The 25,952-nt window shown below is 38.0% G+C and overlaps 2 protein-coding genes across 4 annotated transcripts; one reads left to right on the top strand and one right to left on the bottom strand.

The window, feature by feature from the left end:
* Positions 1–979: 979 nt before the first annotated feature.
* On the bottom strand, positions 980–16,844 carry fyco1a (FYVE and coiled-coil domain autophagy adaptor 1a). 3 transcript variants are annotated; one of them, XM_053322179.1, is made up of 18 exons: positions 16,812–16,844; positions 14,914–15,028; positions 14,078–14,184; positions 13,430–13,555; positions 13,017–13,123; positions 12,497–12,640; positions 12,225–12,315; positions 9,603–12,089; positions 9,414–9,506; positions 8,463–8,581; positions 8,204–8,371; positions 7,243–7,395; positions 6,878–7,107; positions 6,343–6,496; positions 4,158–4,250; positions 3,859–4,069; positions 3,032–3,141; positions 980–2,814 (listed from the first exon to the last, which is right to left on the bottom strand). In XM_053322179.1, exons 2-18 carry the CDS (start codon positions 14,972–14,974, stop codon positions 2,739–2,741), a joined length of 4,530 nt encoding a protein of 1,509 aa, XP_053178154.1. In that variant the 5' UTR covers positions 14,975–15,028; positions 16,812–16,844; the 3' UTR covers positions 980–2,738. The 3 variants fall into 3 exon arrangements, with proteins under 3 accessions (XP_053178154.1, XP_053178156.1, XP_053178155.1); XM_053322181.1 differs by having other exon boundaries at positions 14,914–15,025; positions 16,812–16,834; XM_053322180.1 differs by having other exon boundaries at positions 14,914–15,025; positions 16,614–16,825.
* Positions 16,845–19,385: 2,541 nt separating this feature from the next.
* xcr1a.1 (chemokine (C motif) receptor 1a, duplicate 1) lies at positions 19,386–20,403 on the top strand. Its single transcript, XM_053322398.1, has one exon. It carries the CDS (start codon positions 19,390–19,392, stop codon positions 20,401–20,403), a length of 1,014 nt encoding a protein of 337 aa, XP_053178373.1. The 5' UTR covers positions 19,386–19,389.
* Positions 20,404–25,952: the final 5,549 nt, after the last annotated feature.

Below are 25,952 nucleotides of genomic sequence, written 5' to 3' on the forward strand. Positions count from 1 at the left end.
CGCACTTGAAAAGAGTAACATGCAGGGACATGAGAATTATATCAGGACATAAGACTGCATGGATGACCAACATGTGACTACTTGATCATTTCCAAACACAATTTCTCTCTATTACATGTTTGAGCTTGTTGAGCAAGAACAACAGATATTGTGACAATAACGCAATAAAAATATGGCAGGTCATTTCCACACATGATTTATAAAATCAAATCTTCAGAAAAATGACAGAGGACCTGATGTGTTAAACCAGTGGTTCTCTTACATATCAAGGAACACGGATTACAGAAAGTGTGTAAAAACTATGACCAAAATAGTAACACATTCTTTGTGTTACTTGTGGATATAATTGAGTGAAAATAAATGATTCCCCTTGAAGCCCCCAAAGGACTCCCTGGGTTCCTAGGACCCTCATTTGATAACCACTGTGTTAAAGGGAAAAAGCTTCAAGTTTCCATATTACACTCGGATAAATTGTATACTGGACCATGACTGTGATGTCACAAATTTGCTCATAGGTCCTCCCTTTAATATAAATTAAGAATTTCAATGAGCTTAAAGAAACTTTCCACTCTCAGCAGGTGAATGTTAAACTCTGCACATACATCATTCTGTACAATGAAGCTCTAACATCCAACTGAAGGAACTAGAAGAAAAACACATTTTTAGTGGGGAGGGAATTTGAAGTTTTGGCTGTTACTGTGTGAAGCCATATTGACTCAAAATAGAAGTAACAGAAGCCACTGAGTTATTGTCAATTGTGTTGTTTTCTTCCTTTGACTGGAACCCCTCTCATATAAATTTGAGGCGTCATTATGAGACAGAAACATGTTTATTTGTGAGTTGATATGTTTGTTGATTTCAGATCTGAATGGGTTTGGCAGTACACTGTACTAAACAATGTGTTTATCTTGCTGTTGTGACGTTCCAAGCTGTCAAACACTAGACCAGACACTGATTAGTGAATGTCCCGAGGCATCACCATTCTCACATGTTTATTCATGTTTACTGGGTGTGTGACAAGTCTTTACTGGTTACACTTTGAGTGCTTGTAGGCATGGTTCATGCATATTTTACTCTCCCCCAAATCATCCTTCAAAAAAGAGAAAGCAAAACAAAATCTGTCTCTGTGTGAAATCTTTGATCATGTAAATTTAACAGATTTTTATATTTTTTTCTAAGAATTTAAAAAATGATCATCACAAATGCAACTCTGAGAAATTATGAAGCATACAAATTGCACCAATTTACACCAATCAAAAATATAAAAGAGATCTGCCTGTGAAACACAAACAGATCTCTACAAAAGCAGCATAGAGATAAGCCCTTGCTTCACTGAGTAGTGTACGGTTATGTCTGAAAAGTGACCAAGCTCATTTTTTCTTATTGCTTTGTGATAAAAATTAGAAAAAAAAACAGCACACAATATTCAAACCCAGTTCATACCCGAGAATACAAGAAAAGCAAAGGATTCTCTAAACACATAACATAATGTTTTCAGAGATTCAACTGAAATCCAAACTGAAAAACAATTTCTTTTACATGACAATGTGCATATTGTGATTTAAATGTCTTTTTTTTTTAACTGAAATTAACTTTTTATAAAATAGTACCACTTATAGCAGGTGTCATGTTCTGTGCAGATAACAAAGAGTAAAATAAACAGTTACAAAAGCAAACTGATCCCTGGCAATTAGAGTTAAGAGGCACTTTGAAAGTACAGTAGCTCAGTAGCTGACAGTCAGTAATATACTTTGACTGAATGTCAGTGTAATGACACTCAGTCAGCCTGTAGAAGTCCAGGCGCTCTGCTTCATTAGTTAGATCCTGTAAACTGGATGGAGAAAGCTGGTTTGCTGCTCTCCTTACAGAGGAAGTAAGATGGCAGTTTTTCTTCTCTTCTTTTAGTTTTCCAAAAACACACAATTAGGACATGTTACCACCTGAGGACAATTTTATGCCCCACTCCTGAGATTGCAAGTGCATATACTGTGTTATCAAGCAGAAACTGTATTTTTCCAGGCCAGTTACTGCTTTGCTTCCTTCCTGCGCTGGCACAGTGCAAACATAGTGTTCAAACAAGTCAGTATAAGAGTGAGCCCCTCCCTGCTCTTTTCTTCGGCCCTTTGGATTTTAAAAAGATTGCACAAAACATTTAAAACTGGCCGTAATTTTGAAAAAGTGTAAAATAGGTTTTAAAAGTGTTTTTCCTTGGTCTTTATAGACCGCTTTTCTAGATAAATATTTGCCAAATGAAAACAATCTTTTATCATATTTTATACTGCCAGTATTATTGCAATGATCTGCGTTCCCTAACATAACAGCATATTTGGAAAGAAAGAGACCAACAGAAATTAAACAAAGAAATAACAAAATTACACAACTTTTGTAACTGAACAATGTACTACTTTAAACCTAACCGAACTAAAAGTAACTTACTTGGTTCATATATGAAAAAAAAACTTGGTAAATCTTGCATAAAGAATTCTTTCTACCTCTTATCTGGATGACAACACTTCAATTGGGCCACACTTAAAACGCCAACACCATAGAGTTAAATAATAAAGGACAATTTTTGAAAACATACAACATAAAATACTTGGGTAAAAACAGGATTGGGAACAAAAGAGCAAAAAAAGTAACTGAAAATAAAAATGAATTAGAAACAGCCACTTCTTTTTTCCCTTTAGCTGCCACAGTGACATCATGATGACATCTCTGTGACACTGTGTTATCCAGCTTTAGGGAAAGTCACTTCCATCATAAATGATGGGCTTCTCCATGGTCAGATGGTAGAAGACCTTCTTTGAGATAAACCTGTTGGAAGAGGGTTCTGATTAAAAGGACGGCAATCTGATTTACTGTAACAAGACACTGAGGTACAACACAAAGCTGGTTTGAAGGCCACACACACACACACACACACACACACACACACACACACAATTATGAGGAAGAGTTGAACCATTGCTGTTATTCAAAAGAAGGAGAAACAGTTGCAGGACAATGACGATGGATGTGGGGAGTTCCTCACCGTGAGAAGGAGTTGTCAAAGATGAGTGTGTAGAGGCCGGCGTGTCGGACTTTCAACTGTCCCTGAATTGTCTCTTTATGGGAATTGCAGCGAGTCAGAGGAATCAAGACCTGAGAAATTAACAGGAACACTGTAATGAAACTCAAATTTTGACAGCGGTCTTCTGACAAGTCGTTAGTCAGCAGGCTGATCTATGTATATAATTAGAGGAGAAACGAGTGTGCACTGCTTTAAACTCATTTTGATTTAAAAGAAAACTTCAAAGAAAAAAAAAGGGGGGAAAGAAATATAGGGATGGGGGACATGAGACGAAAGGTGCTGGATGTGCATCTACACCTGCTGAGCAACACTGGCAACCTGCAGCGTTAACCTCAGTGTGTGATGTGAGAAAGATCAAACAAATAGCCCCACTTTCTATAGGGGTCGCCTATGAAAGCATACAGGGACATGCAGGGACAGTCCATTGTGTGTGGTAATAAACTAGCAATTTTTCAACAAAAGCCTTTCCTTCAGCCTGATGACATACTTGAAAATGATGTGACAAGATTGCCTTTGGCCTCTCTGGACGTTTCCAGTTTCCAGACTTACAAGGTCTGAGTGATGCCAAACACAGTGAATCTCAAAGGAACAGGGTTTTATGAAGGAATTAAAGAGCTTTCCCCTAAAAATTAGCAATACTTTAATGTTTCTGTTGTTCACTGACGGTACCACAAAAGTATGCATAAAGATGACTATTCATTAATAAAGCCCTTCATGTTTTAAGCTAAATGTGTGCTCAGTGCTTCACAAAACATTATGCACACACATAAAAAGCTGAACGTATCTACCTTTGACTGTTCCACCTGCAAGTCGGTGGATTCCCGATAAACCACACTAAATGAAATGCTTTTTGGCTCTGAGGAAAACATCCAGCTGATGGTTTGCCCACAGTCACCCACGGCAACAGTTATCACGCTGTAACAACTGGACTTGATGAAGAGCTCCCTGGAACCATCACCGAACTGAGAAATATCGTCAATGCTGAGAGGGACAGCCATCCTGTACAGAGAACAAGTGAAACGTTAGATTACAGTGGTGACCCATCAGGTACACGCACATACAGAAGTATACCGTTGTCATGACTCACGTGATTTCTCCTGATTTAAGAAGGTTGACCTCTGAATCCTGAACAGTGGGAACATGTTCTTCAGGGTCCTCAGGGGTCATCTCTCCTATTCCTCTGCAAAAATTCATCACAAGAATAAAATCAGTATTTCAATGTGAAATGATTCCACTTTCATTACTGTTGAGCTATTGCTGCAACCCTCCAGGATCATGACTGTGCATTTTAAGTGTTTTAGGTATTTTTATTATTGGTTTTCTATATGGATTTATCTGCAGTCCATGCCTCATATATCTTAAAAGGACCATACCAATTTGATAAAGTAATATAACACCAGGGTCCATTGACCACTGTAGTTTTTTCTGGTGCTTTCAACCACATATTAACGGCCAATGAAGTTTGCTCAGTTGTCATGGAGATGGTAAAGAGTAGCTCTTGAAAAAGCTGGCCCCTGAGTTAAAGTTATTTTAAAAAATGATCACTAATGAATCATAGCAGAGTTTTTACAGGTTTTTTCACATTTACCTCACGTACGTACATTATTCTTAACATTTGTGCTGACCATTATGTAAAGCAGACACGAGATTATTAGAGTGGTGAGTGCATACTCCCATGATTCATGCGGCCAGTAATTTCATTTCATGTCACCGTGAAAATCAACAGTGATGTGACTAAAACCTGATAAGTCTGTGACACTGAACACTTAGTCAGCTTATTTATGGCAAAGTCCATTATGTGTTAATGTAGATCATAACAGAGACTGAAATATCTTCCACAAGGGTGCATTCAAGTGGGGAGAGGCAAAATTGAGAACTGGCCACCAAACAGCAGAATTGTTCATGGAAGAGATTACTAACTTTACATTATTTTTTTTACAGCCTTTATATTTGCTCACTGTTTATCCTCTGCTGTGGCTTTGATTTTTCACCTGCTTAGAAATGAATGTGCCAGAAAACACTGACAATTTAAAAAAAGCTATGAGATAGTTTAGAAAATGCTCAGCAGTAATGTAGTGTGGTAAATAGGCTCCAATATGTTTAAAGTTGTATAGTATGGTCCTCTAAAGAGAATATGGTTATTGTCACAGAAGGACATTGTATATTTTGAGTGCATAAATAGTGAATATGACTATGACAATGACTCTATCAACCTATTTGTCACCTTTAGTACCATGAAACTGTGACACTTCTCCTTTCTTGCAAATCTGTTTTTTCACCTGTCAATGAAAACAAATACTTCCCTAATTACTAGACTGGCTGAAGGAACATGTGCAGAACCCTCTAAAGCCTTCTTAAGGTGTACTGTGGCAGGGGAACATCAGGAAGGGTTGAAACAAAGAAAACAAACAACTCAAGTTGCACCTACTGCAGAGATGTCTGTAAACAAGCATCAGCTGGCTGAGGCTGTGTTTATTGTCTTTTATAAGAGCAGCAGTGGGACGTTCACAGCAGGTTTATCTAAGATGAATGCCTCCGATGATTTGATGCTATTTACATTACTCATTATATGATTGGAAACATTAATACAATTCTCAGAAAAGCAATATAGTTGTATAGTTTTCTGTGCATTTTAATCATCCATATAAAGTATGCATGATTTTGCTACTGATGAATAAGCAGCATTACACCAGGACAGTTCATGAATCAAGTGGGGGTGCACCCAATAATAATAATGAGACAGGCAGCACACACATATTTCTGTTTAAATCAAGCTCTTATAGCCTAATTTTTATTTCACTTTAAACATTAAAAACAATGTGTGAATAAACAAATGAAACAGTTTAAAATGAATTCACAGCATTGCCCGCTATGAAATAATATGAAATACTATGACAGCTCTTCTTCAACAGCCTAATTCTTTACTTCTCCTGAAACATAAAAACTAATAAATAAATCTGAACAAGATTGGAATAATTTTTAGATGAAAATAAAAACAATAGGCCTGAATCTTAAATGTAGTGTATGTAATGTAGTTGTCACTCTTAGAGCAAATATTAGATTATACTGGACTATAGGAGCCTGATGTTGATGTGTGAGTGTTACTTGTTACCAACTAGTTTCATCTTTGAAGCTCTGCAATTTCAGGAGCACAGTACTATGCTGCTGGGATATCTTGTGTTGCTGCTGTATGTATGTTGCTCTGACTCAAACCGACCAGCTGGTCTCATCCCAATCCCTCTGCTTTGTCCCCAGATAAATACTGGACTCACATATCCAGTGCTCCTGGAGGCCTTCGGTCTTGATCTCCCTCCAGGGAGCCACCTGTGGTCTGAGAGGTGGTATCACTGTCGTAGACGCCATTCACTTCCTCTTCTGTGATGATGTCGAAAGCCCCATCGTCAGCTGTGTTGCTGGGGTCTGTGACTGGGAGGTACAATACATTTAACTGGCTAAATAACTTATATACAGTACAGTATATATATATATATATATAAAAATTGATATTCACATTTGAGACAAAGCAATAAAAATAGACCTGACATTATGCAGATTTGCTTTCTTTAGAATTAAAGCAAAATAGCTTCTACGCAAATGCCACAGTGTTCCCCTTTTGTCAAAATAATCAGAAATCTATAACAAAGGTTTCTGTCCTTGTTCCGTAATGAGACTGGGTCAATCCTTTCATTTCTGCTTTTAAGTTCACATTTCACACTAAACAGAGAGAACTACCTTGATAAACTTCTGGGAAGTGTGTAGTTGTTATTTCAGTATGCAATGCAGTTTACTTCCCGTCATGCCTCTTACCTGTTACCCTTGGAGTGGGTTTGTAAGGGGCTGGCTCAGGAGGTGGTTGAGGTCCAGGTCCAGGTGGAGGAGGCTGGGTGTCTGAAGGACTCAGCTCAGCCTCTGTGAACCTCTCCACCACTGCGCTGTGCTGAGTGTAACAGTCCCTGCAACATCGCTCCTTCTTCTTGCTGTGTTTGGTCATCACATAGTTGTTGCTGCAGTAGTAGCAGAAGATGCGTCCGCAAAGCCTAAAAAGTGATTAATGTATGAAAAAATAAATTACTTAATTTAACTGACTACACAAAGAGAATAAGAGAAGCTGCATGTAGTCTGCTGAGACTTAATACAGTGACATGAGCAGCGGCATACAGTAGAGGCAGTACCTGCAGTGATGCCTGCGCAAGTACCAAGTGAACTGGCCCTGGCAGCCGAGGCAGTTCTTGGCATCTTTATCCACCAGCCACCAGCGCTCCTCTTCACGCAGTTTCTGCTCAAATTCCAAAGCGTCTGACTTCTGCCACAGAGCATCTTTGTCCCTGAAGTCATGCACAAAAAGAAACCACACACTTGTAAGCTGGAGTCATTTAGTGTTGCTTTACTGTAAGTCGTTGCCTGGGACTGAATTGAGTGTTTTACATTTTAGGATTTTATTTTTTTGCACATTGAAACATAAAACTCAATCTAGTTATACTGCTTCACCAATCATTTGCTTTCCACTTAAATGCTTTTAACTTCAGAATCTTTGGAGGCCGAACAAATTTAGCATGTCATCTGAACTGCAATTTATTGTTATATATTGTGTATATTCTTCACCCTGTTAAGTGGAAGCAGTTTAATTTCCCCAAATGAGAAAAACAATGACAGTGTGCTGAATACAAAAGACTGAAATCATGTTGACACATCGCAGGAGTGTTGCATGAAGCATTGTGTTAGTGTCTCAACCTTTGTGAGTGAGGCAATGGTGGCCGTCGTAACTTCTCTTTCCCACTCATGTTCTTATGACCTCCTGCTCTCACCACTATCAAAGTCTTTCTCTCAGACCTGTTCTCAGTAAATTATCTCAACATTCAAAGATTCCTTTACCCACCATCTTGCTCCTCAGACTTGTTTTTCTGTTATCAATCTCAAGGAGAGTAATATCAGAGGGCTGTTCTTACTGAAAGAACTATTTAAAAATACAAACTCCCCAGTGAGATTATGAAAGAGCAGGCAAGTATAACAAGGTGGCAGGCATCCAAACAGAAAATTAACTTTAACCACTTCCTTCATTAAGAATCTCTCTGCCTGTTGCAACAGACAGCCTCAAAAATGCTGTAATAGAGCAGTAATAGAGACAGGTCGTACCTTATGAGCTCAATGAGCCGCTCTTCGAGGTTGGTCTTGGTTCTGTTGAGGTCGTCAATCTCTGCAGTCATCTTCAACAACTGGTTTTGTTTGTCAGCTTCTGTTGTGCTGAGTTTCTGCTTTAATTCCTCACAGATATTTTGTGCAGCTAAGCGTGCACCCTCAGCACTGCAGAGAGTGAATGAAAGGTTTATTAGTCAGTGGCACTTTTTCGTCATCTCATATTAAAATTTACAGGTACCACATGCCATGAACGCACCTGCTCACTGCATCTCTCAGTTGCTGAATCTCACTCTCACTCTCGCGTACCGTGGCCTCTGTCTTCGTGATGTGAGCATCTTTCTCAACACTTAGCTGCAGGTACTGCTCGTTCCTAGCCTGTATTAAATATTATAAACAAATACAAACAAATAATAATTAGTAAAAATGTTTTTAACATTTTTTAAATTTAATATTTTTTTAAATGTAATAATTTCATTTTGATACAAACATTTAAGTACCTGAAAAGGTCCAATGAATTTCATTACCTTGTGATATGAGATGTTGATTTTCTTTCTATCATCATAAAACAAATATATATATACATGTCCTTGTGTTTTTATATTGAAATCTGACCATTAACTTTTGCTGATGAATTAGAGGGAACCCATTTGTGTGTGTGTATACATATATATATATATATATATATACACATACATATATATATATGTATACACACACACATATACATACGCACACATATATACATAAAAATATAAATATTTATGTATAATGCAATCTGCAGTCAAATAATATTGCGTTCCAGGTGTCTATCATAAAAAAATAAATAAAATCTAGCATATTCTGCTCCTCCTTTATTTATTTATTGTTCATGACTACAAAACAAATAATCCGCCTGTTACTATGCCCCATCTGGTGTGTAGCCTACTTTCCTCCATCCCTTCTGTGATGTGCAGTAATGACTGAATGGCGCTGGTGTCTCTTTTAGGCTATAAATAGGATCTTGCACTGGTATCTATGTCTTCCCTTAATCAAGGGGTTTCCTTCAACTTGAAAAAGTGAGTACATTGCACACAGCAGTGTATTTTCATATATGACTGTTTCTCTGTGAAGATGTGTGCTTTCCAGAGACTTCAGAATACACTCTACCACCTCTGTGCATCTGCTCACAATGTAACCTTTGATTATTTGATGCTTGAAAGACACAAACCTCTAGTTCAGACACTTTGGCCTGCAAACTGGACACATTCTTCAGTTCTTCCTGCAGCTGGGCTTTCACTTTGTCAAGCTGTTCATTCACACTCTGAAAGTGAGAGTAACATAAGAGGAGGAAGGAAACTAAATTGAGTGTACAGACAAAATAAACTACAAAACAGTATCGCCCTGGTCAGTAACTCACCTTAATCTGGCCCTGATGATTCATGTTCTCTGAGCTCATTTGAAACTTGATGGCCTCCACCTCCTCTCGACTGGAGTGCTTGAGGCTCTGCACTTGGTTCTTGGTCTTTTCCAGCTTCTCCTCGAGCACTGTAACAGTCCCTGGAAGGTTATCTTTGTGTGTCAGCTCCTCTTTTAGTTTCTCATTCTCTTGCTGTAACTCTGTCATGCCCTCTTCTAGTCTCTCCACCTCTTTCTTAAGCTCTTCGATCCTGGCAGCATCACCTGCCCAGTGCTCTCTGGCCTCCTCATTTTCTGCACTTAGCTTACAGATGGTCATCCCCAGCTCTGCCATCTCTGTGTTTGCCCTGTGTAGACCCTCACGTATCTCGCCATTCTCGAGAACCAGCCTATTATTTTCGCCCTTCAGGGTGGACACCTCTTCTCGGACGGCAGTGGCAGAGATAACCAACTCAGCATGGGCGGCTACTTCTCGATCACGCTGTTCAATCAGCGCCTCTTCTTTCTTTTTGCACTCCAAAAGCTCTGCTACATGCGTCTGATTTAGTGCCTCTGTCTGTGCTTTCAGCTGCTCGGTCAGAGTCTTAAACTCATCTCTTTGGGTCTCTGTCACCTCCAGCTGTGCTTGGGATTTTAGCTTGTCCTCCTCAGCTCTCTGTACACGCACCCTGAGGTCCAGGATTTCTGCCTGGAGCCTGGACACTTCTTTCATGCTCACCTCCAACTGGCTCTCAGCCACAGTCAGTTTGCCAGTCACCTCCTGGTTCTCCTTGACATGGACAGCGCTCCTCTCCAATTGAGACTTCTCCATCACGTCCTTCTCAGATGTAACTCGTTCAATCACTTCTGTTTGTCTAGCGCAGGTTGCTTCTGCGTCAGCTTTTGCCATCTTAAGCTCCTTTTCTGTGGCCTCTAGAGCTATCAACTTGGACTGGAGCTCAGTGAGGGTCTTCTCTTTACTCAATAACTGTGCCTCCTTGGCTTGGACCTGTTCTTGAAGGCTGACTTCATTCTTGCGTGACGCTCCTAAGTTCTTCTCCAGCTCTCCGATCTGCCCATGAACACTCTTCAGATCGGCCTGCATGCGACTAAGAGCTGCTTTCACAGTGTCTTGCTCCTCTCTCAGAGTCTGGTTCTCCTGCTCCAGCCGCTTTGATGTAGCCTCGGAGAGCTTTGCAGCCATGGTGGTTCGCTGCATACTCTCTTCCAGCTTGCAGTTCTCCTCACGCAGCCTCTTCTCCTTTTCATCCACCGTCACCTTGGTATCATCCAGCTGGCTTCGAAGTTGTTTCTCAGAAGCCCTTAGAGTTGCTAATTCACTTTCAAGAACTGCTCTGTTTTCTGCCATTTCCTTCTTTAGCTCCTCATTTCTCTTCACTCTGCTAAGCAGCTTCTCATTTAGTTCCATTAAGCTGCCACACTGGGTCTTGTAGTCATCTATCTTTGTGGTTTGCTCTTTGATGTTAACCTCCAGCTCTGCAAGGTTAGTGGCTAGTTTCTCCTTCTCTGTGATCAGGCTTTGGTTCTTGGTTTCTAGCTGTTGACGTGTATCACAGCAGGAGGTCAGCTCTGCTTCTTTCCTCTCAAGCTGCTCCTTGAGGGCAGTGACTTCTGCTTCTAACAACTTTTTTAAGCCTCCAACATTCTTCTGCATTTCATCTTGATCATCTTGTGCCTTATTTTTCACCTCCTCCACCTCTTTCTCCTTCTCCTCTAGAGATCTTTGGAGGTCCTGCAGCTGCCTTTGCAGGTTGCTGGCCTCTTTCTCCCTCACTGTCAAGGCCCCCTGTAGCTTATCAAGGGCACTGCACTGCTCCTCCAATTTAACCTCCAACTTGGCTTTCTCCTCAGACATAGATGCAACTAATGCTCCAAGTTTTGTTTCACTATCCTTTGCAGCTTCCTCCTTCACACTCAGCTCCTCCTCTAACCTTTCTGCCAGCCTCCTCTTCTCCTCTGCCTCAACTACAGCTTCCATCTTTCCCTTCTCTGCCTCTTTCAATCTGTCCAACAGCTCGTGTATCTTTTGTGCTGAATCAAAGTAACTGGCTGCCTGCTGGCCCTTCTCATTCAGAACTCCATCCAACTTGGCCAGGAGCTCTATGTTCTTCCCCTCAGCAGCTGCTAGCTTTTCCTGGAGCAGGTGTTGTTCAGCCTCGTTGGCCTTTTCTCCAGTCCTGAGTGCTTCCACCTCTCTGGACAGGGCTTCCTCTCTCCCCTGGAGAGCCCTGAGTTCTCCCTGCAAGCCCTGCTGCTCCCCATGGGCAGCAAGAGACACATCCAACTGCCTCTGGAGCTCCACCACAACCCCTCTGAGCTCAGTGGCCTCATTGCCGAGCTGCTGCACCTTATCCAGGAGCTCTCGCTGCTTCAGCTCTGACTGATCCAGTTCCAGGCGAAGATCTTCGCTGCAGGCAGGCAGGGACTCATTCAGGTCGTTCAATAGACCCTGACCATAGTCGAGGCTAGAGGGGAACTCAGGTGCTTGCTAGATGGTTGCAAAGGAAACCAGAGTAGAAGACAAAATGTTGAATAACATTAAAAATTATGATTTAATCATAAAATCAATATTGTATATTATCTAAATGGTGAAAATGGCATAGGATGTTAATGTATTAGTTACCTGGGAGTAGGTGCTGGCCAGACTGTTAATGCTAGAACTACGACTAGGTGGTTTCCACATGTGGCCAGGTGAGTTTGCACCCAGTGTCCTCCTGTTGATCATGAATGTATAATACAGAATGTTAAACAACATAAGGTAAAGGTCAAACACCAGTGACTAAACTCCAAACCTGGTGTACGGACAAAGGAACACCCCCATTTCTGCGATCATTTCTTGTTGATTATTTACATATCTATCCACATGTTGTTTTCAAGAGTCGTCTTGTTTATTACCTTGCAAATGTGGGCCAGGAGGCATCAAGGTCATAACCTCTGGAGGCCACATCAAACTGGACTTCATTGAGCTCGTACAGGTGGTTGATGATGTCAACACTCAGGTGGGGCTTCAAAAAGGGGCTTCTTGCATAGTACCAGTCACTGTGGGGAGAGAGATTAGTAAGGACAAAGAAGAACCACTGGAAACATTAACAGCATCTGAAAAAAAGGAAGTTTTGTCTTGTGTTGAAACCTTGAAAACCTTGAAAATGAAGAAGTAAAACACCTCAACGAAAGATAAATATTTACAGTTAAAATATAGAAACAGCCACTGCATCTTACCCACATACTTCTGGTGTGTGGGTTAAATTTCATGAGCTATGTTCAAATTTAATCTGTAATTGAAGTGTTTTTCTATTCTTGAACTTTTTTTTACTTGCCCTTACAACAAAAAATCAATGTAAATGAAACACATCAATAAAAAGGCCTTAGACTTTCTGTTCCAAAGGTACGTGAACCTTGATTAGGACAGTGTTACCTAGTGACTCTCTGGTTCATCAGGCACTGCTGCAGTGTATCAGCCAGCCGCTGATGTACGAGGGAGTAGCGAATAAAAGCTCTCCCCTTCCCCAGAGATGTCTTCAGCTATCAAGGCAAAAACACACAATGTTGTTTTACACAAATACTTACACTCAAGAAGAAGAAACTACAACGTAAATAACAATTCATTATTTCTTACTACATAACTATTTTAATATCAACTACAACATATGCTGATGGTTTAATATGATAAAAAAAGAGTCAGTTTACTTTAGCTTGTGAAGAGGGGGCAAAACAGCTACCATTAATTAATAATGACTTAAGTGGTTATCTAATATTATTATTGATGTGTAATCAGCAATTTATTAGTTGAATTACAAAATTAGAAACAAAATAAAAGAATCTTCATACCTCAGCGATTGATTTCACAAAGCGGATGCCATCATTTGCTCCTTTGATCTTAGCCAAACAGTCAGTGAAGTAGTCCCAATAATCTTTCTTTGTACCAAGAAACGTGGTCTTCTCCTTCTGGTCAAACTGAAATGTTGATAGATATATATATAAATACAGAGGGAATGAAAACATTTGAAGATGAATATTTTTAAACGTTTTAAAGTGATTTGAAAAGTTTTCCACAAACATTTATCCCTTTGGGAAATAAAATGAGAATTAATCATTTTCAGATTTCAGATGTCTTTACTATCGCCATTTTTCATTATGCACTTTCATACATAAGAAATATTGTTTCCCTTAAAAGACAACAACAAAAAATTGAGTAAGAAAAAGACAACATAGAAATTTAAAATTAATTAATCAATTAATTAATTAATTAATTAATGCTTCTTTTCATCTAACACAGTGTTTAGAATTTAGTATCTGTAATAATTGTGTCAGTGTGTAACATAAACGTCTTACCTTGTAAGGCCCTTTTTGTTGTTTTTATTTTATCTTTATTTTATGTGTAAAGGCAAACATCACATTTCTCTAACTCATGATATTCTAATAAAATTATTCATTCACATCTTCACATCATCTAATAATATTAATTGGGATTCACACCTGTAGCAGGTACTCCAGTTTGTAGGAGAATTTGTGCAGGTTGGTACTGTCATCTGTGATTGGCTCTCCACTTTCCCTGTACTCCTTTGCAAGCTCTGCAACAGCCTCTGAAATTCAAACACATTAAAAGAGTTCAAAGATGAAAAAACATTTCTTCTTTCTACCTTGAAAAACACGTTTAAAAGTTATACATAATATAATTACAGATACATAAACAAATATATAAATGTATTCTAGCCAAAGCAGGCAGGATTATGAAGACAATAAATGATTGTTCTCATCAGGGATACAGGAAACAGGAAAAGAATTCGGCAAAAACAGTAAAATAGATACTTTCTTAGAAATGCCCCTGAAAAAGAACTGAGAAGGAATCTTAAATCCCTCTATTTTCACCTCTTGGTGCATTTTCAGATACAGGTGCACAATTTTTCCCAATGCCTAAATTCCCAATCTTTTCCAACCCAGTCTGTATATAAACTACTTGCCTCGTATCCATCGCAAAAACTGGAAGGAGACCCGTGATGGGTGCACCCTCAGCACACACGGTCTGTCTGGCTGCATGCTGTCAGAGGCCTCCACCACACCCTTTCTACACGTACATGAGGTCAGATGCGTTTTCACAGATGATTTTAACCAGAAGAGGTAAAATAGTTCCAAGGGATAAGATTGTACTCAATCGTGACAAGAGACTAAGGTCACGGCATCATGGTAAACCTTACTGACTCTTCTGTTGCCTTCTCTTCAGTCACACCATGTCAGCTAACAACTGCCTGCTGCCAATCTATTCACATACACACACACGCGAGCAGGCACACACACACATAAAGCTGGCGTACCATGTAGATCTCGGATAATCCTCTGGAGTTGGCTCTCCCCGACCGTAGCCCCGGCAGCCATGGCCTCACCGCTCTCTCCCTGGCAACCAGGGGTCACAGGGTCATATCCAGTCTGCTGAATCAGAAAATCAGAATCAGTCAGGAACAAAAGATTGACATGAATGGTCTAACATACTCTCTCGTGGCCACAAATGGGCACAAATGTGTTATACATTCCTGACAGTTCTTCCTAGGATCTATTGATGGGCACACTGCCACAATCTTTTCATAAAATGTCCTTTGGGCCTAAAAGACAGTCTGATGGCGTTATAATGGTCTATCACATGTGCAATATCATCTGATAATTTAAGCAATTAAATTGGGTAAAATAATTAGTTATGTAAATGGCCTGCATTTCATATAGTGCTTTTCTAGTCTTATCAACCACTCAAAGTGCTTAACACTACATTCACACACACACACACACACACATTCATAAACTGACAAGGCTGCCACCCACAGTGCCAACCTGCTCATCAGGAGCGATACAGTGCTTCCTATTCAAAGGACTCAATGTGTCTATGCACATCCATTCTCTCTCTCTCTCTCTCTCTCTCTCTCTCTCTCTCTCTCTCTCTCTCTCTCTCTCTGGGATGAACCACTGATCGTCTGGTTAGTGTACAACCCGCTCTACCTCCTGAGTCACAGCTGCTCAGAGGTATATCCTTCATCCTCCACATTCTGATCTTTAACCTTTTACTCCTTCCTGTCAACCTATGCATTTCGGTTTTAGTTACATTCAAGGACACACGTCTAACCAACTAAATGACTCAAATGGTTATAACCATACAGTATAGTAATAATTTAAGGATGTAGTAAGGATCCAGACTTTAAATTGCTTTGATGTGGAAGTCCAAGTATTGCCTGTTGAACTTTGGGTGGGGAGACTGCTTTTGGTTGTTCTATACAGTCAAGAAGAAAAGGCAGACATTAAATTCACCATAGTGTTAGACTAACCTTATGTTGCACTGTTATTTTAATTAGTGTTAACCATGTTGCTACTGGAGGGAGTGAGTTAAAATCTACTTTCATTACTTGTATGCATTTATAGAACCAACAAAAAAGTCTGAAATTATGTCAATGCTTCTATGCAAACTAAATTACAATATACTTTTAGTTAAATTTGTGGTTTGCATAGGATATGTACTCTCCCCTCAACAAACTGGGAAGGATAAGAACAGCTTGTGGACCACTAACATCCACACAAGATGCTGATTCATCTCAAATATGGCTGCAAAAGCAAACAGGAAGTCGTGCAAATACCTGTCTACACTGAAAAATACAGCATTCACAGAGGTGGTATTTATTATATTGTTGTGTTAGATACTGGATATTGTACTAATGTCCCCGTGTCCTCCTACAGTATGTGGAACTAAACAAAGCATACATAAAGTCTGTATGGCATGCATGTTAAATATAAAGTTGTGGAAGTAACGTTAGTCATTATATTACAATGTCAGACAAACCACACTCATATTGAAATATTCAGCGTTGACTCTATAATTAACTTTTAACCAATGTTTTTATGATTTGTAAGGTTAGATGTGTTAGCTAACAGCTAAGTAGGTTAACGTTAGTTGGTTAACAGTTTGACAGCATTTAGGAAGTTTAACTACATTAACTATCGGTTTTACTAAATAGTACTAAATGATTTTTCTTACTTCTATGAAGGCCAGAACGCTTGCACTGACGACTTTTGTGTGTTTCCAGCTGTCTCAGTAACGTTATATTTAGCTTTGACGCAGAGTGGTTTTAATGGTAGCCGTGACATCACCGGGAAACGACAGCTTAGATAGTCTAGTAAGCTTTTAGATATTTCCTGCCAACAGAATAAGAAACATAAAATAACTTTGACATACTTTTACTAATATGACTCAAGTCCATAACAATCCAGATCGTACACACATTAACTTGTTGCAACATTGGTGATTGACGTTGCGCCATCCAATGACAAACCGATATGTAGGCTGCGGACCAATAGCTGTGAGGCTGGTGGGCGGGAGCTAGAAATGACTAGTTTGGTTGTCGTAGCAGCGTAAACAGTGCTGTCATGTGATCAATGACACAGAAATGCTTGGCCCACTTTTCTGTGCTTCTTTGTTGATATGACAGCAGGACATCATGACCATTTCCCTGAAACTGGTAACATGAAAACAGTTTTATTTTATTTATTTTTAAAATTTAATGTAGCACAATAAACCTTTCTCATAGCAAACCGTTTAACATATCAATGAAGGATAAGCACATGTGCAATTAATGATGTTAAAGACAGTTTACAGTTTTTCAGTCTTAAAATATCAGGTACCCAAATAAACACTGACCCATGTTTTCTTTGTCTCTGTCTTTACTGACCAGTAACAGTATAAGTGGGGCCAGCCGCCCTCTGTGCAAATATGTATTTAAAAGTTTATCTGTTTGTCAGTGACTGCTCTCTGTGTTGTGTGTCTTGCTTTCTATTGTACTGCTTTAACTTTGTCTGTCAAAGCACTTTGTAAACTCAGTTTTAAAAGGTGCTGGATAAATAAAGTTATTATTGTTATTATTATTATTATTATTATCATTATTATTATTATTATTATTATTATCTGAATGATCCAAATTAATCAAACCATATCTTTCAACATTACTATCTTTTTATTGCCAAAGTCCCTCTTTTTGTTACTAAACTTCCACCACAGCTCAACAGGAAACTGTAAACTCAAAGAGCCAATTTGATGCTAAAAAGTCTGTAAATGTGACATACATTAGCTTGATATGACAAAGAATCCTAATACAGTAAAAGCTTCAGATAAGTGTTTAAAATCAGATGTACCTGCCTATTATGATTTCGTACACGACCAAGCACTTAAATTGCAGAAGCAATTTTTTCTTCTCAAAGATGTGGACATGAGGTCTGTATTAATAATAATATTTGTTGTATTATGGGAAATAAAGGAACTTCTGTTTTTGGTACTTGACTTATAGGGACTAAATATCAGGGTATCTCCACCAATGCTGAACTGATTTAGCATTTTTTTAAATCAGTCTCTCCAGTGTACGAACTATTCCATGGCTTTTAGGGGAGCACACTTTTTTGTAATGGGTTGGTTTTCGATTTTTGAGTTAAGATGAGCTAAGATTATGATATTGCACATGCTTTAATTATGATGGCATGCATTGTCTTATCTTTATTAACGTGAATTAGTGATGAATCACCCTCACGCAGGAATCATAATCATAATCCATGATGTAAAAGATATGGGCTCTCCTGTAGTTCATACCCTGGGTCTTGCCCATCTTTATGAAAGTGAAAGACAGCATTTCTCTCAGCTACCCTTTCAAAGTCTCTCTTCTCATTTCCTAGGACTCTTTTTGACTGACTTAAAGCATCAGGTCACACAAAAACACAAATTCACTTATTTCAAGTGATATCATTATTTTTGCAGATTTTGAAATCTTTCTCTGAGATTTGAATAAATAGTTACTAAAAGTTATTCAAATCATGTTCTGTGGATAATCCAGAGCAACAAGGACGATGTTTCTGGAAAGGCACATTGTTGTTCAATATTTTTAAAGTAATTTTTCAAAGATGTGAGCAACATAAATTAAATTCCACTTGCTTCCATTGCATTGCTCTCAAAATCACCCAGAGGGATATCTCAAAACATGGGAAAACATGTTTTCATCATGAAAGGATTGAGTGTGTTTAGCTGTCATAGATATGATTTTAAATAACATGATAACAATAAGAATAATAATAATAACATTTATTTATATAGCACTTATCAAACAATTAAGCAATAATCAGTGAATAAGAAACTTGGGCAATATGATAACAGGTGGTCACATACGGGCATTGTGTAATCAACTGAGCAAATTCCATCTGCTGATAGTAGTGTCTGAAAGCACCTTGCATCTTTCTGTACCACTGTGCCATTTCCAAGGTCAAGAACAAAGCTTTAATCTCAATATGTTTTCTAATTTAATTGTAACTGCCAGTTTAACTTACTTCATGATATTTTAAGTTGAGTCTAAAAGGCAGAACATCAGGTTCTTTTTGATCTATAATGGTGACCCAGCTGGCCTAACAGGTTGTCGGTTACGAGAACAGAAGTAGGAACAGAAAGAACCTGTCACGAGATTATTAAAGCTACTCCTTTTCGAGTTGCCTTCAGAGTAGACGAGAGGAGCCACATACAACGACATATCAGTCCCATCAATCAGCAGGTAGGTTAATGTTTTACTCTTGAATACTATTGCACTATAATAAAATAGTTCCAGTGTAACATGTCATTAAGTGTATCGGTACACTCAGTCATCATAAAAAAAGATATTGATCATTCTTTCTTTGACTTTGTTGTTTTCCCCCTGTTGACTGAAATTAACCATTTGATGTAAGACAAAATGTACCTAAAGGCATGTATTCCATACACTTGTATTTATTTTCTAGGTTCAGCAATGGATGAGTTTAACAGCACATTTTACTATGACGATGACCCTGAGGACGAAGTCTGTGACAAAGAGAATGTGGCCACTTTTGGATCCTTTGCCATTCCTGTTTTCTTCACTGTCGTGATCACACTGAGCCTCACAGGAAACATCCTCGTCCTTGTAATCCTGGCTTTGTACGAGAATCTCAAGTCTCTCACCAACATTTTCATTCTCAATCTGGCCGTCTCTGACCTCGTCTTCACCATGGGTCTCCCTTTCTGGGCCATTTACCATATCTGGGGCTGGTTGTACTCTGAGATGCTGTGCAAAATTGTGACTTTTGTCTTCTTCACTGGCTTCTACAGCAGCATCCTCTTCCTGACCATCATGACTATCTACAGGTATATAGCTGTGGTCCACCCTCTCTCTGACCTGAGGGCACAGAAACTTGTCACCGGGTTTTTTTTGTCTGTCTTCCTGTGGGTAATCAGCATTGGAGCAGCCATGCCTTCTCTGCTCCACACCTCCCTCTCCTCAGTCCCTCAAAATGATGAACATACAGTGGGCTGTGAATATGAAATGGGCCTGTGGAAAGACATTAGCATCTCCCAACAAAATGTTTTCTTCTTGGTTGCTTTTGTAGTGATGGCTTTCTGCTACATTAAAATATTAGGGAGAATCAGAGGAACAAGGTCCCACAAAAAAAACAGAGCAGTTAAATTAGTCTTCTGTATTGTGGCCGTTTTCTTCATGGGCTGGGTGCCGTACAATGTAGTCATCTTTCTGAGGATTTTGGATGACCATTTGGTTGCACCATTTGATACATGCGAACGAAGTATCCAGCTTGAATATGCATTCCACGTGTGCCGGCTAATTGCTTTCTCCCATTGCTGCCTCAACCCTGTCTTTTATGCATTTGTTGGTGTGAAGTTTAGGAGTCATTTGAAGTCAATGCTGCACCGACTGTTCAGTCGTCAAAGCCAAGCTGGGGAACACCCAGTTAGAGTGCAGGCCTTCCTATCACAAGGATCGATGTACTAGTTGAACTTTACATTTATATATGTTCTTGTATTTAGTGTGGCATTACTGATTCTCTAAAAAAAAAAAAAAAAAAAAAACTAAATCCATTGTGCATTTGGTAAAGTACCTTTAATCTCTGCTGGTTCATATTTTGCAGTTTGTAATCAAGGTGCTCTCAACATTCAAATCTGGCTTTTGCTGTTTAGTTTTGCATACATGTGTGACTGTGTAAACACTTTGTAATAGTTTGTAATTTTTATGAGATGTTATTGTTACATAAATTTACCTAAAGCAGGTCACACAAAGGGAGAGAAAAACAATAGCTGAGCGAAGGTCAATACAACATCAATAAAGGCATTGTCAGTATTATTTTAACTTGAGCCACACCTTTTGTGTGATAACTCATGCTATAAAAATATACAACAGTCAGAATGCTGTTACATGAGATACCCCTGTGCTTGATGAAATAATATTTCAGTTTCATCTCAATGTATTTAATATATTTGTCTACACTGACATTTTACAAAAACAGACAATACAGAACTTAAAAAAACAAATTAATGTTAATGATGCAGAAAAAACACATAAACACAGAACTCAGACACAATCAAGTTCATTGCTTTGTGTAAGATATTGCATACATTCAAATCACATACATTTTATTTATATAGTGCATAATGACAACAGAAGTTCTCTCATGATGTGTACATAATTATAATAACAGAATTATATAATATATACTTATGTAATTATAGAATTATGATCTGTTCTGTAAATGTCATACAATATGTCATTGTACACAACAAATGTCTCATTGTTGTTGTTGTTTTACATACATTTTAATTATGCAAGGGTTTTATTAACATGTTGAAATGCTTGAATGTATGCTTGTATATTATATTCTCTTTTTTTAGGCAGTTTAGGTGCAGATTTGTGTACAAATTCACTTGATGGATAATAATTACAAAAAATGTAACACAATATTAAGCCTTTGAATGGTCCCACCCAGTTAAAATAACTAGGTTTTAGTTATGTTTCTTTTCCAAACAAACAACGATCTGTATATATTTTTGTCTATTAAAGATAAATGAAGACACATTTCATCATGCTTTTTATTCAATGGACAAGAGCAGTGTGTAAACTGCTGCTAAATAAAACATTTTACATGCAACATAAACATACACTTAAATATTGATAAATATGGAAGTGTATAGCTGCCACACAAGAAAAAGAACAAGCATCAGTTTCACGTTATAATGTGAAGTTTCAGTATCACGTTATAATGTGAAAGTTACCCCGTTATAGAGAACGGATCGGAATGTGGCTCATTTACATAAAAGTGTACTTCATGTTTGGATTGAGACATGACGAGCTCCTGCTGTTACTGAGCACAGTGGATGATATCTTGATAAATACGATTACACTGAGAGGGATTTTAAAGTGCATGGGGCTGTATACGGACACCAACATACATACCAGTAGTATATAAATACCAAAATGTATGTTTGGACATTTAAACAGGCCACTTAACTGGGTGCACATACTGTACGTTTTATATTAACTTATCCTTTGTATCATCTGTATGTATTAAATTTGAATTTAAAATAAATAATACAGCTGCTTTGGATCTGCACTGTGTTCACAATTATCTGTAGTGCACCGACCTCTTAAAAGTGTGAGCTTCTATTAAGACTGAAATTCTTTTTTTGTTTTTCTTTCACTCTGAGTGACATTAATTATTGTAATTTTGCAGAATCATATTGTTCTGGCACAATTAATACATTAACTCAGGTGTTTTTTGGTGTTTTTCTGAACTGATCCAACAGAGTGCAGCGACACATCATCATACGCTGTGGGTGTTGGGTCTGGCTGGTTCACTGTACTATCTGAATTTTATTAAAACTTTATTAAAAGTAAAACCCAGAAGCCACTCAAACAACAGTGAACCTGCTTCTTGTAACAGGTATCTGGACATGGAGGATGACACACACACAGAAAAATGTCTGCTATTGAGAAAGCAATAAACTGTAATAACTAGGGGAGGGAAACTGCAGGGGAGGGTTCAGTCATGCACTTAGGTTGACCTTATATTTCTAACTTCCTCCTTCCGTATGTTTAGTTGTTGCTTAGCTCTATAGCACACATTGCACGTCCTGGAAGGAGGATCTGAGGATCTGTTTGTCTTCAAGATACTTTTCTTTGCTTTTACTTAGATTGTAAAATTGTTGTGTGACATCTTAATTCATGATTTCATTGTCTTGGGTGCTGGGTGATACAAATACTTTATTTCAAGGTAAGAAAAAAAAGTTGTTACTTTTATTATATTTAATTGTATTTTCCAAGAAGTTCTTAAAACAACAGAAATCCAGGTTTGAATTTGAAAGATATACTCTACACACATTTCATATGTTGAGTGATCCTGCAAATGAGATTCCTTGTGTTGATTCTGTAACTCAGCACATTGTATTTGCAGTAACACAACAGCCATAAGGTTAAAGCATTGACTTTAATTTAAGCGTGCTTACATTGATATTGGCTGAGCAGTGTGGGAATTGTAGCCTTGCCACTGAGGGACTAATGATGTCAATCCGTTCAAACATCCATAAGGCTGTAACACTTTCAACCCAACATGCTAAATCAATCCTCAGTGACTGCTTGTTGATGAAGAATGCTGAAAAAGAATGATCATCTGGTTTATGGCATTTAAAGATGGTATTACACATTATTGTTTCCAGATGTGGATGTGGATTCTGATTGGTCTTAACATCATCACAAAGGCTAATGGCTTTTCAAATGGGAACGTCCCCAAGGCATGTGACACAATGAAGCCAATGCATGATAACAGAGATGGAGTATTCTATCCTCCTCAGACCACTGAACCTCCTTTTCAGGTTCAGTACGAACGTGGGGAAAATGGAGATCCCATTACAGGTAGACAGACTCTTGATCCCATTGTCCTGGAAGCTAGTTTGTCACTATAGATTGTTGTTGTGGTGGTATTAAGTGAACGGTTATGATTATCTCTGTCTCTATTTTTCTGTTCTTCTACTTCTTCCCTGATGAACCTTCACATTTTTCAGTTTTCCTCAACAGCACAGGCAACACTAAGTTCATGGGATTTATGTTGGAGGCTCGAGAGCAAGACGATGGCAGTCCTGTGGGAAAATTTATTTCGCTTGATGGTAACGTTAACCTCCTGACATGCAATGGTTCAGCAGTAAGTAGCCTTCCCAATTGATCATTGTTAGACATAGCACATGCATTGAATTGATAAAGTCGATATTTATATTTGACATGTTAATTTTAATCATCAAATTTAAATGAACTACAAGTAGACGCCTCATCAAGCTTTCTTATTGATGTGACGCCTTGTTATACTTTTGTCACTCTGCTCAGGCCTCAGCTGTTACTCAAAAAAACAATCAGCGCAAGAGTTTGATCCGAGTTAAGTGGAGTGCAGAGAGAGAAGACCTAAACATCACTTTCAGGTTGTAATTTCAAGTATCCATACACTTTGTAATGTTGCTGGACCTTTTTAAGACTTTGTGTCTTCATACTGTAACACTATTGTGCTCCCCAGTAACCAAGAATAAAACTGACCTGCTTCAGTTTTATTTAATATTATGATGTAAAGCAATTTGCCTGTCTGATATGTTTCAGGGCCACATTTGTTCAGGATTATTCTACGTTCTGGGAAGGAGTAAACATCACTTTATCAACGCCAAACAATAACACAACTCCTCCAATGCTATATCGTAGAGACAATGGCACCAACGTGGTAAGGAGAGACACAGAGATGAATTTGATTGAGTACTTGGAAATTATGCAAAAATGTATGCATAAATATAAACCTCAGGAATTTAATTCACACAACTGCTCCTTGTTTTGCTTTGTTTTTTCTTCAGCCTGTAGTTCTGAATGTCCTCCACCATTCTTTGGTATGGCATTTATATGTAATAATAGTCAATAGTCCTACCAAAGCACAATCAGACAATGTTGTCACACAATAATATAATAAGATTCATTTTCTCTCACTCCATCTCCCCTCAGAAAATGTTCCATATATTCACAGTCACACAAAGTCTAAATAAGGTAAGTCACAAAGTTTGTGATGTTTGCAACACTTCTCTTTTTCTTTTACACATGATCTAAGGCGGTCCTAAATTTGTTTTCAGAGTAAGAACAAATTAGGTAAGATAAGGCAATATATTGATGCACCTCAGATTTGTGCTTAAAATGTGTGTGAATGAGGCCCATTGTGCTTATGGAAGATATTATGAAGAAATACATAAATAAATAAATACATAAATACATGTAGAAATGTAAAATTAGCCTTTTTTCATGACTAAAAAATATATATTTATTTATTTATGCATTTATATATCTATATATGTGTTTATTTATTATATTGTATTTTATTTATTTGTTTATTTATTTATTGTTATGTCATTTTTTACGTCCACAATTCTTTGGTATGGCATTTATATGTAATAATAGTCAACAGTCCTACCAAAGCACGCTCAGACAATGTTGTTACACAATAATATAATAAGATTCATTTTCTCTCACTCCATCTCCCCTCAGAACATATTCCATATATCCACAGTCACAGTCTTTTCTCAACGTCTAAATAAGGTAAGTCACAAAGTTTGTGATTTTTGCAACACTTCTCTTTTTCTTTTACACATGATCTAAGGCTGTCCTAAATTTGTTTTCAGAGTAAGAACAAATTCAAGTAAGATAAGGCAATATATTGATGCATCTCAGATTTGTGCTTAAAATGTGTGTGAATGAGGCCCATTGTGCTTATGGAAGATATTGTGAAGAAATACATAAATAAATAAATACATAAATACATGTAGAAATGTAAAATTAGCCTTTTTCATGACTAAAAAATATGTATTTATTTATTTATGTATTTATATATCTATAGCCTATATGTGTATTTATTTATTTATTGTTATGTCATTTTTTGTTCTTCATACATTGCCATGCCCCTACTGCCCTAACACAAAATGTTATACAGTATGTGGCTATAGACATCTTGTTTAGCACTTTACCTTTAAAATGTCTAAAATAATTGTAATTTTTTTTTAAGGTGAAATGCTTGAAAATACTATGCTGTGTGCTTTTCACATTGATTGAAATAGCAGCCTTGGTCTTGTTTGTTCTGGGGAAATCTATTCATTATGTAAGTGGTGTTCAACACTTCTCTTTTTTCACTTCTTCATATCTACTGTTTATGTCTACATTTATAAACTGCTCTAAGAAGTATTTTAATGTGAATATGTCTGTATGTGTGTTTCTTTGTATGTGTTTAGGTCACTCTTATTACTCTTGTATGTGTGGTGATAGTGATGGATCTCATACAGCTGGTAATTGTCTGTCTGCCACTCAAACAAAGTCATGAACTGTGAGTAAGAAGACTCTTCTACTGTCTGAATATTTGACTTGACCCGTAATCCAGTACCATTTACACAGTCTGTTGTTGTTTTTCACCTTTTTTCTTTAAGATACGAGATACTTGACATCACTTCCAAAGTGTGTTCTGTCATCAGTGAGATTGTTAC

The sequence above is a fragment of the Scomber japonicus genome, chromosome 7, assembly GCF_027409825.1.
Source record: "Scomber japonicus isolate fScoJap1 chromosome 7, fScoJap1.pri, whole genome shotgun sequence".
Lineage (NCBI taxonomy): Eukaryota > Metazoa > Chordata > Actinopteri > Scombriformes > Scombridae > Scomber > Scomber japonicus.

Bases quoted from the DNA above. Each gene is read 5' to 3' on its own strand.
- xcr1a.1 (XM_053322398.1), top strand. From the start codon at position 19,390: ATGGATGAGTTTAACAGCACATTTTACTATGACGATGACCCTGAGGAC.
- fyco1a (XM_053322179.1), bottom strand. From the start codon at position 14,974: ATGGCTGCCGGGGCTACGGTCGGGGAGAGCCAACTCCAGAGGATTATC. The intron at 13,556-14,077 runs GTGTGAATCCCA...TCAACATTTCAG, and splicing joins AACTGGAGTACCTGCTACAG to TTTGACCAGAAGGAGAAGAC. The intron at 7,108-7,242 runs GTACTGCCTCTA...ATCACTTTTTAG, and splicing joins TTGCGCAGGCATCACTGCAG to GCTTTGCGGACGCATCTTCT.